The sequence below is a fragment of the Leopardus geoffroyi genome, chromosome E1 (assembly GCF_018350155.1).
Source record: "Leopardus geoffroyi isolate Oge1 chromosome E1, O.geoffroyi_Oge1_pat1.0, whole genome shotgun sequence".
Lineage (NCBI taxonomy): Eukaryota > Metazoa > Chordata > Mammalia > Carnivora > Felidae > Leopardus > Leopardus geoffroyi.
In genome coordinates this window covers 17,625,999-17,640,893 of record NC_059330.1, presented here as the reverse complement: position 1 = coordinate 17,640,893, position 14,895 = coordinate 17,625,999, and the positions used below count along the sequence as shown (strand labels likewise).

General features: G+C 51.2%; 1 protein-coding gene and 1 long non-coding RNA gene across 3 annotated transcripts; one reads left to right on the top strand and one right to left on the bottom strand.

Moving 5' to 3' along the window:
• Window positions 1-1,308: 1,308 nt before the first annotated feature.
• On the top strand, window positions 1,309-14,479 carry PIPOX (pipecolic acid and sarcosine oxidase). 2 transcript variants are annotated; one of them, XM_045487876.1, is made up of 8 exons: window positions 1,309-1,487; window positions 2,708-2,856; window positions 10,392-10,605; window positions 10,883-11,065; window positions 12,079-12,231; window positions 12,619-12,777; window positions 13,367-13,442; window positions 14,136-14,479. In XM_045487876.1, exons 1-8 carry the CDS (start codon window positions 1,374-1,376, stop codon window positions 14,177-14,179), a joined length of 1,092 nt encoding a protein of 363 aa, XP_045343832.1. In that variant the 5' UTR covers window positions 1,309-1,373; the 3' UTR covers window positions 14,180-14,479. The 2 variants fall into 2 exon arrangements, with proteins under 2 accessions (XP_045343832.1, XP_045343831.1); XM_045487875.1 differs by having other exon boundaries at window positions 1,310-1,487; window positions 13,831-14,479.
• LOC123603236 lies at window positions 7,799-8,725 on the bottom strand. Its single transcript, XR_006714801.1, has 2 exons — window positions 8,084-8,725; window positions 7,799-7,942 (listed from the first exon to the last, which is right to left on the bottom strand). It is a non-coding gene; the product is annotated as an uncharacterized LOC123603236 (long non-coding RNA).
• Window positions 14,480-14,895: the final 416 nt, after the last annotated feature.

The window sequence follows — 14,895 nt, the reverse complement described above, 5'->3', positions numbered from 1 at the left end:
GCCTGGGCTAGAAAGTGTCCCAGTGTCATTTCTGCCTTACTCTATTGGTCACACAGTCACAGAGCCTCTGATGGGAGGAGTGACCATGAATTTGGGACCGTCTTTAATGTGCCCAAAGTGGGGATAAACACGTGTCCACGTGTCCTTCTAAGTCTGCAAGGGTTAAACAAGGAGATGCGTGCAGAGGCCGATTTACCGTGAAGCTAATGACACTTCAACCACAGGGCTCCTTAACTGGATGGTCTCTTCCTAGTCCTGGCATCTAATTTTGTATTCATGATTTTTCTTTTCTCTTCCTCTTCTTTCCTCCTTCCTTCCCTCCCTTCCCTTGCCTTCCTTCCTTCTTTTATTTTTGAGAGAGAGAGAGAGAGACAGAGAGAGAGAGCAGGGGAGGGGCAGAAAGAGAGGGGGACAGAGGATCAGAAGTGGGCTCTGTGCTGACAGCAGAGAGCCTGATGCGGGGACGGAACTCACAAACTTCGAGATCATGACCTGAGTCAAAGTCAGACACTTAATCAACTGAGCCACCCAGGCGCCCCTCTTTTCTTTTTCTTAAAGAAGACCCCCAAATTGTATTAGAACCAGGCCCTACAAATCCTAGCTGTGTCCTGAATACATGTAAAAGTACTTACTTAGCACACCGCCTGGCACACAGGGCGCGTTCCCTACAGGGCCCCTCCATGCCCCGGGCTGGTGCCTGGTCCCCTCTCTGTGCCTCAGGACAAAGCTCCACCTCTCTGTCCTTTCCATTTGTTCCGGATAATTTCTTCTCCTTTGTAAAAAGTGAAAGTAAGACATGCTGAGAATAATTTCATAATCACAAAACTGCCCTCCCGTTTTGTTTCCTGAGTCTACCCCCGACCTTGCACCCCACCGGGGAGGTGGGTCTTACCCTGGGCAGAGTGCCAAGTTCTTAGCTTGGCCCTCTAGAATCTCCAAAGGAAATCAGGCGGGAGGGAGGGAAGCCAGCAGGGGGAGGCAGCATTCCTGGTGCCCAGCTCGGTCTAGGAGGCATTGAAATTCCAGGGCCGAAGTCCCGAGACAAAGATCATAATGAGACAGGAAGGTGGCATGGGAAGGAGCCATTTGCATGACAATAATTGAGCCAAGAATAGAAAGCTAGAGGGATACAAGGGTGAGGCTGGCAGCTGAGCTGGGCTAAACCTCAGATCAGACTACCCAGCTCCACTCTGCAGGAGAGGTGGGGACTGAGCCCTATGCCAGGTTTTCTGGGGAGGGAGGGGTGGGGAGAAGGATGCAGCCCAGGGGATTGTGGGAATGCTGGCCAGGCTGGACTTTGCCCTACTCCTCCTCCTTCAGCCCAGAGGCTTCTTTGTGTGCGGGCTTTGTGGCTGTAGGACTAAGTGGGCATTATGGCTGCTCAGAAAGATCTCTATGATGCCATTGTGATCGGGGCAGGCATCCAGGGCTGCTTCACGGCATACCATCTGGCCAAACACAGGAAGAGGGTCATCCTGCTGGAGCAGGTACTATATTCCCTCTGCACTCCTGACCTTAGGGACGGTCCCTCTCTCCTCCCCTAGAGAGAACTTTCCAGAGCCAGCAGACTTTGGAGTGAGGTCTGATTGTCAAATTCTGTGCAGTTTGCGGCTTTGCTGCCTAGTGTATTTCGTGACAACGCAAAGAAACTTCCACCGTCCTAAGACCCACACTGGGTTTCCAGGCTCATTGCCTCCTCTTACTGCCTCCTGGTTCCTGCCTTTGATGGAGAAGTGTCCGAGGCCCTGTTCTCTTCCTTCTTGCCAGTCAGTGTCTTCTGTGCCTTTTAAAATGGTTGATCCGGCCTGGAAAAATAATCAGTTCTGCTTTGGGTAACCTTAAGTAAAAATAATTTTGCCCAGAGGCAAAAGCTGATTTGTCAACCTAAGAGGTAGGATTCTTCTCTGGGTATTCCTGGCCTCTCACGCTGGAACCCAGCAGAAGCTTCTGTTGCTTTCTGTCACCTCTGGTTGATGGCAGCCTTATTGTTTGATACACAGGCAGGACGACTTAGGTCTTATTTTTCCCTGTGGAAAAGGTGACCCCACGTGGGGCAGTGTACCCTGACCACGGCACATGTGGGTGGGCGCTGTGTGCCTCCAGGGTCCTTCCCCGGGCAGGCCCACCCAGCCCACCTTCCAGAGTCCTCTATCCTCCCATCCTCTCTACAGCTATGCAGATGAGTTTTGATTTACCCTTCTTGGTAAATGAGCTAGATTGGTTAGAAACCTTTTTCAACTTCTCTATCAGTTTTCTCAAAGCCTGAGGGATTCCTGGTTTAACCCTGCAGGAAACTCTCCATCCTCTGCTAAATCCCAAGGTGGCTCCCTTGTCCCGAGTGGTCTGAAGCCACAGAGAAATAGCATCTGCTTCCTTGTCCATAAGACGAAGGGGGCTAGACTGGAATGATCTCAAAGGTTCTTTGTGATTCTGTTTCTCTAGGACACTAGGTGGGGTGGGGTTGCAGCAAGATGACCAAAGGCTAACTAACGAAGGGACTTTGGGATGTGAATAATGTTAGCAAAAGGGAAGATGAGTTGGTGCTACTGAAAACTTCTGTGCCGATGGCTAAATCAGTAACTTGGTCGTGAAGGGAGACTGAATGGAAAGATCTGAACGTGACGAGCTGGCTCCAGGGGGTGGGGATGGGGGGTGGGCAGCGTAAGGGGTAACAGCTTCGGCTGTCTCTCTTGTTTTCCGTCTCCAGTTCTTTCTACCGCACTCCCGAGGAAGCTCCCATGGGCAGAGCCGGATAATCAGAAGGGCATATCCTGAAGACTTCTACGCCCAGATGATGGATGAGTGCTACCAGATATGGGCTCAGCTGGAGCATGAGGCTGGGACCCAATTACACAGGTTTGGGTGTGGGTGGGAGAATTCCTTGAATTGTGGGGCCCAGTGCCTGGGGGTGCTTGGGGTCTGTGAGGGGGCACCGCCACCAACACTCGAAATGTGGTGGAGGGACACAGGGCCCAGGGGAGTGCCAGACACGTGGAAGTATTGTGCCCACTGTCATGACGATTGCCCCACAGGGCCAGCGGGCTCCTGCCTCACTCTGAGCTCCAGGACTGGGGTCAGACACGTGTTCGAGGCTGGCAGAGGTTGTACTGGGAAGACTGCTGAAGAGGCACTGGGAGCAGATCTCCAGAGCTGGCTCCATGGAGCCATCTGAGACTCTTTTAGGGCAGAGATTGAAATCAAGGAGGAGGCTGCTGTCTTGATTTTTTTTTTTTTAATGTTTATTTTTTTCTGAGAGAGAGAGAGAGAGAGAGAGAAAGCACTAGTGGGGGAAGGGCAAAAAAAAGGGGAACAGAGGATCTGAAGCGGGCTCAGTGCTGACAGCAGCGAGCCCTGCGTGGGGCTGGAACTCACGAACCGTGAACTGCGAGATCATGACCTGAGCCGAAGTTGAATGCTCAACTGACTGAACCACCCAGGGACCCCTGTCTGGATTCTTTATATTCCTGCTAATATCATAGCCCTTCATGCTGGGTCCTCATCCCCAGAGTGACCCCTGTAATCCATGCATTCTCTCTGAATGCCTCTTCCTATAGGCCTCCTCTTCAGGCCCCGTTGCTTGCTGGAGATCTCGATTGTTCCCGTGGCTCTCTAACCCTTAAGACACTGTTGCCCCCCCCCCCCCCACTCAACCTCCACTGACCTTTCAAACACCCACGGGGAGGAAGGCAGACAACCCATCATGCACAGAGAACTTGAACCACCCACCCCACCTCCCCTCCCACCTTCTCTGTGGCTCTTAACTGAACTTGCTACAAAATCACGGCTCTATCCTACAGGGTGGCAGTTATTTTAACGGCCAGGAACCAAGAGGTTACTGTTCTGTTGCAAAAACACCATTAACTTAAGAACAAAGTGAAATCCATTATGCAAATACAGCTAGGACAGCTAATTACAGATTTATTCCAGAGGCAGCTAATGCACCCAGCACCCAAATAAAGGAGCATGTCTTGCTGAGGGGTGGCCTGGCAAAGGGACCCTTCTCTGTCAGCCATCTGTGAATACTGCTGAATGTCTGGTAGTTAAAGAAGTGCCAAGGCCATGGAGGGATCACTTCTTCCCAGCAGACACGGAGGCAACTAAGATGTTGGGAGAGTGATGTTACGAGAGAGCCTGGAACCTTTCAGAGGGAACATGGTTCTGGAGACAGGCTTGGACTTGACTTTGTGCTCTACCTCTTACGGACTGCGTGACATTGGAAAAATTTCTATACCTCTCTGTGCCTCATTTTTTCCTCACAGGGCTTTGTGGGGATGAAACGAGACTCTTAGGAAGTACTTGGCATAGCGCCTAGCACCTTCTGATAAGTGGCAGCTCCTACGACCTCTTCCGGGTCAGCGGTATCCTATCTGCATTGCACAAGGCAGGAAGAAGGGCAGGAGGAGACACGTGGGGCGTAGCAACCACGGACAAACTGCTGCTGGAGAGAGGGAAAGGAACCGCTGGGTAGGAGAGTCTCATAATCTCACAATCCTTTCCTTGGCAGGAATCTGGAAGGGCTTTGGGACCAGGCCGACCTGCTCTACACGTCAGCTCCGACACATTTAAATTTTTTTTTTTTTTCAACGTTTATTTATTTTTGGGACAGAGAGAGACAGAGCATGAACGGGGGAGGGGCAGAGAGAGAGGGAGACACAGAATCGGAAACAGGCTCCAGGCTCTGAGCCATCAGCCCAGAGCCCGATGCGGGGCTCGAACTCACAGACTGCGAGATCGTGACCTGGCTGAAGTCGGACGCTTAACCGACTGCGCCACCCAGGCGCCCCTGGACACATTTAGCTATATGGTTTGCAGCAAGCCGTTTAACTCTACGAGACTCAGTTTTCTCATCTGTAAAGTAGGGGTATCTATTTCATGGGGCTGCTGTGAGGATACGTATGTGAAGGGCTTAGAGTAGTACCTGACAAGTCCCTCGTCATCACTGACACCATCATCACCTATTTAATGCTTGTGATAAGAAACTAAGGTTGTTTTAAAAGGACTCAACACCCGTTAACTCATTTATTTCTCCCCGCAGCCCTTTGAGAGATTTGTTACTGAGTAGTCAGGGTCCTATTAGTGCAAATCACAGGATGACTATACTCCTAGTTAGTCTAGAATAGGGCTTGGCGAACTTTTCCCGGAAATGGCCACATAGTATTTTAGGCTCTGCAGACCATATGGTCTCTGTTGTAACTATTCAGCTCTGCCAATTACCCAACTCCTGCCATTGTAGTGTGAAAGCAGCCACAGATGATATGTAAATAACTGAGTGTGGCTGGGTGCCAATAAAACTTTATTCACGGACGCTGACATTTCATATTCTTCTCATGTCACGAAATGTTCTTTTGTTTTTTTTTGTTTTTTTTTTTGTTTTTAATCAACCACCAAAAAAACACAAAAATCATCTTGGCTTGTGTGACAAACAAAAACAGGTGGTGGACCTGATCTGGTTCCCGGGTCATGGTCTGCTGGCCCCTGGCTTAGCAGATACCACAGACTGGTTACTTTGTCCATCCCCTCTGTCCCAATTAAATTCAGGTCTAAATCATCCCGGGTGGAAAGACTACTAATGTTTATTTAAAGATAGGGACAGGGGCGCCTGGGCAGCTCAGTCGGTTGAGTGTCCCACTTCGGCTCAGGTCACGATCTCGCGGTCTGTGAGTTCGAGCCCCGCGTCGGGCTCTGTGCTGACAGCTCAGTACCTGGAGCCTACTTTGGATTCTGTGTCTCCCTCTCTCTCTGTCCCTACCCCCCCCCCTCTCTCTCTCTCTCAAAAATAAATAAACATTAAAAAAATTAAAGACAGGTACATATTGGGGCACCTGGGTGGCTCAGTTGGTTGAGCTTCCGACTTCGGCTCAGGTCACGATCTCATGGTTCACGAGTTCGAGCCCCACATCGGGCTCACTGCTGTCAGGGCAGAGCCTGCTTCAGATCCTCTGTCTCCCTTGCTGTCTGCCCTTCCCCCACTTGCACGCATGTGCGTGTGCACGCGCTCTCTCTCAAAAATAAATAAAAACGTTAAAAAAAAAAAAGACAGGGACGTATGATAGCCCCTCTTAAAAGACCACTCTGATGCCTAGAATCCCCAGTTATGAAAAAGAAAGAGTACAATGAATGTGCTTTGGAAAACCTTCCAAGTTCTACAGAGTGCTAGGTGTGTTGCTATTATTATTTGAATCATTATCACGTCCTTTCTTGTGGCTAATCTGATTGACTCGGGCAGGCTAATTTCTTTGGTTCTTTTCTTTAGGAACACAGCACAGATACTTCCCGTTCCAATTCTTTTCGCTTTTATTCTTAAGTCTGATTTTCTACAATGACGCATCGTCTCTGGGGTTCTTATTCTCCGAGGTTCTTCCCGGAGAACCAGCACAACATCATGATCTAACCGATAGATACAGATGTATTTACTTAAGGCCACCGCACAATGATTAAAAAAGCAAACAAACAAACCACCAAACACCTTCAGGAGTTGCCGGTGAAGGTGGTTGTCCGATTCTTTTCATTCTGTTCTGCCTCTTCCTGTGACAGTGGCATACTAAACATGGGTGGGCTCAGGATATTTGCATATATTCTGGGTACAGACAATGACACAGGTGCCGGATCACAAGGTCCGAGTCTTTTGTGACGGGTACAGCCAGGACGCTGATACCACCAGCAAATCCCAGCTCTGGGGCCCAGCTCTGGCTTGCCCCGCCTTCTCCCTTTGAGTCCTAATATCTAGCTCCTGACCCAGGCTGCCCCTGCTTAGCTGACAATATCAGACAAGATCACAGCCGTAGGCAGTACAGCTGCTGGCAGAACCTGGTGGCCCCCTCCGCAGCTGCCGCTTCCTGTGTCTGTGAAGTGCCTGGCTTGTCAGCCACATCCCCTCCCTGGAGCAGAGTCTTTGTTAACCAATTCCACCTCGGCCCACTGAGCGGAAGATGAAACGCCAAGAGCTCCTCCAAAACCAACAAAGACAGCAGCCATTACCGAGTCCCCTCCCCAAGGTGACTCTGGGAGCTGGCTTGCCGTGCACTTTAAACCCCCCCCCCCCCCCCCCCCCCCCCCCCCCAGAGGAGAAAACGGGAGCCTGGGATGGGAGGTGGCTGACGCGGGGTGAGCTGCCTGCCCCTCCCGATTCCTGCTGGCTCCATCCGGCGCCCTGGCCTCCTATAGGAATGGATGGAAATCCCCTATCACCAGCTCCTTACATCGTGTCCGAGGCTTTAGTCGGCCAGAGGAGTCAACAAGGCCCTTGGGAGGATTCTTCGATTACCTCTTCCTAGTGCTGGATCCGGCTGGGGTTGGAGGAAGACGCCCGTTCACACCACATGCTCTGCGCTCAGCTGACCGCGTACTGGGAGCTGGGAGCTGCAGTCCTTCCAGGGTTCCCTGACAACCCAGCCTCGCTTCAAGGTGCTCTCTTTCTAGGCCAGCCCTGACCAGGCATTTCCTGGACAATTTTTTTTTTTTTTCCCTTGTGACGGCCTTGTCTCCTCTCATTCCTCCCCTCCCCTAACTTTGTAGCCTAGGTCTGAGCAGAAAGAGAGCACAGGGAGACCCAGAGCACAGGGGTGAGAAATTGATGCAGAACTAGCCGGTCTGTTTATTGGGATCTAGGAAAAGCCATTAAGAAAATAAGCATTTAAATGATTTTCAATCCGCCCATGGAAGTCATCTATCTTCATACTGGGGGGAAAAGGCCCATTCTCTGATCCCGGTTTTGACTGACTGATTTCCAATTCTCTAAGCATTTCCCACAGGAGCCTCTCACCTATCTCCCATAATGACAGGCCTTTGCATTTCCAGGCAGTGTTTTACATTTATTTCCGATTTGCTCATAATGGTCAAAAATCTCTCTCCAATCGGAGGCATTTCTCCAGCCGTGCGCGGTTTCCCTCAGGCCAAATAGCTCAGCTGTGATCCACGGAAAATGAGAATTTCCCAAACGCATCTTCGGACCAGGGGAGGGTCCAGCATCACAAATTCAGATGGAAAATTTCCCACTGTTAGATCAATATCTGGGCTAAGAAATAAATGCCACAGGGGCAGAGAGCTGGAGCAAAATGATTACAATTGGCACAATTACACTCACCGGCGGAATCAGCTCACTGATTACTCCTAGGGACGGGAGCGCCCGCTTCATCCACCGCAGGATGGCTTGGGAATTAGAACATCACTCAGCGTTTCATAATTTGACTGATTTGCCCGTTGTCTTGGCATGAGTTTGTTTTCCCCATACAGTACATTCCTGTAAGAGGGGTTCTTACTTCAAGGGAAGAAAGAGGGAAGAAAGGGAGGGAGGGTGGGAGAGAGGAAGGGAGGAAAGAAAGTGACTGAATCTCCGAGTCTACGGGGAGAGACCGAGAGACGGGGAGAGACCGAGAGACGGAGGTTGCTCTGTTGCAGGCAGGGGTTGGAATACGTTGCTCTGAAATTTCTGAGCCAGGGATCTGACATTGTAACCGCGGAGGTGAGGGTTCAGCCAGGTCTTTCCCAGAATTCTCCCCAGCCACAGCCCCAGAGGGTAGAAAGGGCTCAAGAACATATCCTTGCATGACTTCTGAAGTATCCTCTCCACTGAGAAGTCTACCAGGCAAGTTTTCATTCCCTGAGAACCCATCTGAAGTCCTTTTGGGGGCCACGGGGAAAGGACCCGGCTGACGAGTGGGGATTCGACAGCATCTTTCCTCTGCTAAGCTTTGAAGAGGCAGAGGCTCTCACTGCTTTCTCCCCAGTGGTGGATGCGGGGTAGGCGGGGGCCGTGGCCAATGGATTGGCCACGCTGCGCGGCTCTGTGTACTGACACCGGCCCTGGGGCCTGCTGTGTCCCTACCCCCTCCCAATCTTCTCTTTAATCCCCCCAACCAGATAATGTGGGATTTGGAAGCATGTAATATCCATGAGACTCCATTATAGGCTATTACGAGCTTTATACACAGTACCTGGGGGATGTACCAGGCTGATGCTGGTCACTGAGGCTGCTGAAAGCGAGAAGGGACTACAGCAACAGTCCCAAGGTCCAAAGTGACCCTTCTATTGTTTAGATCAGTTTCCACCAAAAGGGAGCTCTGGTCTCTTGTGATAGAGAGACAGGAAAGTATTCAGGAGAAACAGATTTCACTCCCCCAGAGAGTAAGAAGCATAAGAGGACATATAGGGAGAGACAAACCATAAAGTCACTGAATTAATTGCTGGAACCCTAAGAGACCATCTACTGGTGTTTCTGCAGGAGGGTGCTATTGGCACTGGGGTAGGATCTTCCTGAGCATTGCAGGTTTAGCGTCCCCGGCCCCTGCCCACTAAATGTGAGTGGCAACGCCTAGGCACTGTGATGACTAAATAAATGGCCCACGCCATTCACATGCCCTAGGGTCGGGGGGTACCACCCTGGGGTGGCACCACCGATGGTCCAACAGGCAAGTGTTCCAGGGGAACGTGGGGCCTGGAAGAGTGTGTAACAAGAGCAAGTTCCCGGGGATGTCCCAGGACGGGACCCAGAGCCAGGTGTCCCGATTTAGGATCCTTTCCACAAGACAGGCAGCCCCCAAGGAGGAACCAAGCACAGGCCAGCGCAGCAAGGGACGATATCTTGTCATATGACAAGAAAAGGGACAAAGGAAAAGAAACAGCAGGGGGTGGCGTGGGAGCAAAGAGACTGGAGATCAGGGGCAGGTGGGTGGCTCAGTGGGGTTAAACATCTGACTCTTGATTTCAGCTCAGGTCATGACCTCACGGTGTGTGAGTTTGACCCCCGAGTTGGGCTCTGCGCTGACAGCACTAAGCCTGCTTGGGATTCTCTCTCCCTGGCTCTCTGCCCTCCCCCAACCCCCCACTCACACTCTCAATCTCTCTCTCAAAACAAATAAATAAACTTAAAAAGAATACAGATCACAATAGTGAATGGATCAAGGGAGGGAGGAAGAGGAAGAAACACCTTTCCAGGTGAGGATTTCGGATGTCTGCCCTATGGAAGGACAAGCAAACCAACAGTGAGAGCCCAGGGTGGACTTAGGAATGGGCTGGCAGCCCGCTCAAGAATACTGACCGCGACCCTAACAACAGCATTGAGATGACTTTACCCGTTCTTTTTATTGTTAATTTTTAAAATCTTTTTAAGTAAGCTCCACGCCCAGTGTTGGGGCTTGAACCTACGTTCCGGACATCAAGAGTTGTGTGCTCTGCTGACTGAGCCAGCCAGGCGCCCCTGACTTTACCAGTTCTTTGAACAGGAGGCTGAGACCTCTTTGATGGGACCCTTGCTGAAGAATGAGACAGAAGGGCCCAGGACCCTGACTCATACCCTCACCCACGTGTCTTTTTTTCCCTCTTTCTTTCTTTCTTTCTTTCTTTCTTTCTTTCTTTCTTTCTTTCTTTCTTTCCTTCTTTCTTTCTTTTTACAGGCAGACGGGGCTACTGCTGCTGGGAATGCAGGAGAATTCAGAATTAAAAACGATCCAGGCTACTTTGTCTAGACGGGGCGTGGAGCACCAGTGCCTTTCAGCTGAGGAGCTGAAACAACGTTTCCCCAATGTTCTGTTGGCTAGGGGAGAAGTGGGGGTCTTGGACAAGTCCGGAGGAGTTCTCTATGCAGACAAGGCCCTCAGAGCCCTGCAGGTAGTGTGTGCGGCTTTTGGGGCAACGCAGCCCCTGCGGTGGTTCCAATCTGCCGTCTCCCAATCACCTTGGCCGGATGAGGGCCTTTGCCCTGCTGGCTTCATTCTCGACCTTTTGGGCAGGGTGGTCTTATATGCCCTGCTAGGCCTGGTCTTTATGGGACAGGGGGTCTGGAGTCGGAGCCCTCTCTTCCGCCCTAAGTGAAGGACTTTGTTCACCAGGGTGAACCACATAACTATGTAACTAACTTGCCCTTCCCCGCTGCCGCCCTTTTTAGGATGCAATTCGACATCTGGGAGGCCTAGTGTGTGATGGAGAGAAGGTGATGGAGATAAAACCGGGGTTCCCAGTCACAGTGAAAAGTACGGCCGGGAGCTACCAAGCCAAGAGCTTGGTCATCACAGCGGGCCCTTGGACCAACCAGCTCCTCCGTCCCCTGGGAATAGAGCTGCCTCTGCAGGTAAGGGGAGCTGGAAGCCTGAGCGTTGGTGCTTAAGAGAAGAAACCTTGGAGTCAGACGGACTCAGGTCTGAGTCCTGGATCTGCCACTTGCTACCAGATGACCTTGGGCAAATTAGGATACCTCATGAGCCTCAGTTTTATAACCTGTCAAATGGGGATATGACTGTTGGAGAATTAAATTATGTAATAAATATGAAGCCCTTAGGAAATGGCTTGACCTGTAGTAAGCGTTCAATAAATCTGAGGTGTTATTATCTCCAGGAGAGAGAGAGGGAGAGAGAGAGAGAGAGAGAGAGAGAGAGAGAGAGAGAGAGAGAAGTACGGCTGGGTGTAAATAAATATTAAAAAAACAAGACTGGAAGAAGAGACAGATGCAGAGATCTTTGTACCTCATATCAAAATGTAACGTGTCGGGAGCCTGGGTGGCTCAGTGGTTGAGCGTCCGACTTTGGCTCAGGTCGTGATCTCACGGTTCGTGACTTTGAGCCCCATATCGGGCTCGCTGCTGTCAGCACAGAACCTGCTTCAAATCTCCGTCCCCCCCTCTCTCTCTCTGCCCCACCCCCACTGGTTCTCTCTCTCTCTCTCTCTCTCTCTTTCAAAATCAATACATAAACTTAAAAAAAAAATGGAACATGTCAATGACGTGAGAATTGGGTGAAACAACGATGGACGAGTTAAGAGGGGGCACCCAGCTTGTGTTCAAGAGCTACAGGACCCCAGAAGAAACTGTTCTTTTATAGAGTTTCAGGGCTTTCCCCCCCCCCTTTTTTTTTAATGCTTATTTATTTTTGAGAGACAAAGACAGCATGCGTGGGGGAGGGGCAGAGAAATCAGGAGACACTGAATTCGAAGCAGGTGCCAAGCTGTCAGCAAAAGCCAGAGGCGGGGCTCGAACCCATGAATCGAGAGATCATGACCTGAGGTGAAAGTCGGACCTTAACCGACTGAGCCACCAGGCACCCCCATGGCTTTCCCTCTTTATCTCCCACTTCCTCTCTCTGCTTCAAGACCCTGCGAATCAATGTGTGTTATTGGCGAGAGAAGGTTCCCGGAAGCTACGGTGTGTCCCAGGCCTTTCCTTGCTTCCTAGGCCTGGGCCTCAGCCCGGCTCCCCACCACATCTACGGGCTGCCCTCCGGAGAATACCCAGGGCTGATGAAGGTGAGCGGAAAGGCCCAGAGAAGGCTGGCAGGGGCCCATGCAGATTTGGGCCAGCTGCTCTAAGGTCCTTTTCAACAGATCCGTCAGAACCCCCCTCCCTTTCGGGGAGCAGAAGGAGCAGGAGAAGAATACTTCACCATTCCCTATTTGCAGCACAAGACCCCCAGCTGTCCTGAGGCGGCAAAGGGAGCCCTTCCTTTGCAAACACAGGGTTGGAGGGGGAAGGAACAGCTAAGGCAACCTCGAGTGGCAACACACACAGCATCGGTCAGGACTGGGGAAGGCTGGGATGATGGATGGGGGCCCTCGGTGAGAGCCTGCCCCCTGGGCTGGGGGTGTGCAGGAAGGCCGGCCCTCGCAGCTCACGCCGCTCTGATTGGGAGCTAGGTCTGCTATCACCACGGCAACAACGTAGATCCTGAGGAGCGGGACTGCCCGGAAGCATTCTCAGACATCCAAGACGTCCAGATCCTGGGCCGCTTTGTCAGAGATCACTTACCTGACCTAGAGCCCAAGCCTGCCCTTTTGGAGCCCTGCTTGTACACGGTAAGGGTGTGGGCGGCGGGGCAGGCCCCTCTCACAGCCCCGGAGAACAGGGAAGGAGACAGAACTCAGCACTGCTCAGGCTCACATCTAATTGACCCCTGACATGATATGTGACTTGAAACAAATGAGCTTATTTCCGTGGGTCGGTTCACCTCTACCGGAGAAGCCCCGCTAGAGGTTATTCATATTCCTTTTCATTAGCACACGAGGCTGATGCCTGGCTGCCCCTCGCTATGTTTCCCAGAAGAGCTCTAAAAGATTTTTTGGCAAGATGTTCTAGTTGAACAGGCCTTAGGGATGAAGAGAAGAGACAGATGTCACCAGGGCCTGAGGCATCTTGGCTAAAGTTAGTTTACACGCATTAACTGAGCACCTACTGTGTTCATAGCTCTGTCTGAGAAGAGAGGCAGATGGACAAATGAGAAAGGCTGTCGCACCCGGAGGGAGCACTGGCATGCAGAACGCATCCTTGTGCCCCGTTCCCATTTTTTCTGGAAAGCAACCCAGCCTGGTCCCCTCCCTCCCTTGCCTGCGGCTCTTCCTCTTCTTGCGATCCTCAGAGGACACAGGTGTGATTGTTTCTTTCTAGAACACCCCTGATGAGCACTTCATTCTTGATCGACACCCAAAGTATGACAACGTCATCATCGGTGCTGGATTCTCTGGTGAGCCTGAGCAGGGGAAGACGTGCCTTAAAGCTGACCTATCTCCGTACCAGGCACAATGTTGTTTTCTTTTTCTTTCTTTCTTTCTTTTTTTAATGTTTATTTATTTATTTTGAGAGAGAGAGAGAGAGAGAGAGCTCAAGCGGGGCAGGGGCAGGGAAAATGGTGTTTTCTGCGCTCTTGGCCGGCCAAAGTCTAGACTCGACTGTAAAAAGGTGCTGGGTGGTACAATCGGAGAAGAAAGGATAGCTCTGGTGGGAGGCAGCTTCCAGTTTTGGGATGCGGACCAAGAAGAGAGGTGGCCTTATTTGGGGACAGGGTAGCGGACATGCAGGGACCCCAGCCGCTGTCTCTGAGGAGGATTGACAACCTGCTCTCCTTTCCCTAGGACACGGATTCAAGCTCTCCCCTGTTGTGGGGAAGATCCTGTATGAATTAAGCATGAAATTAACGCCATCCTATGACTTGACACCTTTTAGAATGAGCCGCTTCCCCGGCCTGGGCAAAGCCCACCTCTGACCCCTGGCCTGCGCCTCCTTTTTGTACACTGGAGCCGGGAGTAAAGCCCTCTGGCTGTAACATGCCCTCGTGTTCTCCTGCCTCTCTTGAGTCCCCTGTCAATGCCGCATGATTGAATCGACCTTCTCTCCCTGGCCAGCTCTCCAGTCCTCACTACTTTTTTGCTTCCGGAAGGTCAACCAGATATTCCACAATCACAGAGTAGCAAGGACCTTTGAGATGGCTGTCTCAATAAGGAGGACGCGTAAGGAGTGGCTCACGGGACCAAAGCAGTTGTTAAAATTCTCTTCGCTGAGGCATTTGATAAACCTGGGGTGGATGTGAGTAACGCTGCCCAGGGGAGGGCAAACAGAACGACGTGTAGACCGCTGCTGCCCTTGGAGTTCCTTTTCCGAAAGCTGGAGCCACCCTCCATCACAAACTCCCATAAAATCTGGCTCACCTTGGGTGCACAATAAATGTTTGTTGGAAAAAATGTGTTGAGCAAACAAATAAATAAAAAGCCGCATTGCACTAAAGTCTGCGGTGGGCTGTATTTTCCACGCGACCTTATTTCTCAGAGACTTTAATTGTCTAACTCAGCACCCCAGAGTCCATTATCCCAGGAATCCTTGGGGTCTTTATCCTCTCAGGGCGCCGCGCCCTCTCTCCCTGGATTCTTTGTCTGGTTCTCGTCCTCTCTCTGGTTCTGCGAAGACGCTTAGCTCCCCAGTCTCTCATTAGGGTGTATTGTCAGGTCCTTATGAAGATGGAGTTGTTATACCAGAAAGGAAGAGAGAGGCACACTCGCTTAGAAACCCTGCTCAATGTTTGAATGTTAAATGTGCCATTTTATTATCATTAGGATTGCTCCCACTTAATGAAACGGCATTAGCACCGAGTCGGCTGGCCTCCTCGCACTAATTGCTTTGGAAGGGAACAGGCTCATAACTAC

What these genes read in the sequence shown, in the direction of transcription:
- PIPOX (XM_045487875.1), top strand. Translation starts at nt 1,374, where the DNA reads ATGGCTGCTCAGAAAGATCTCTATGATGCCATTGTGATCGGGGCAGGC. An exon ending in AATACCCAGGGCTGATGAAG is followed by an intron (nt 12,232 to 12,618) that starts GTGAGCGGAAAG and finishes ATTGGGAGCTAG; the next exon opens with GTCTGCTATCACCACGGCAA. An exon ending in CATCGGTGCTGGATTCTCTG is followed by an intron (nt 13,443 to 13,830) that starts GTGAGCCTGAGC and finishes TCCTTTCCCTAG; the next exon opens with GACACGGATTCAAGCTCTCC.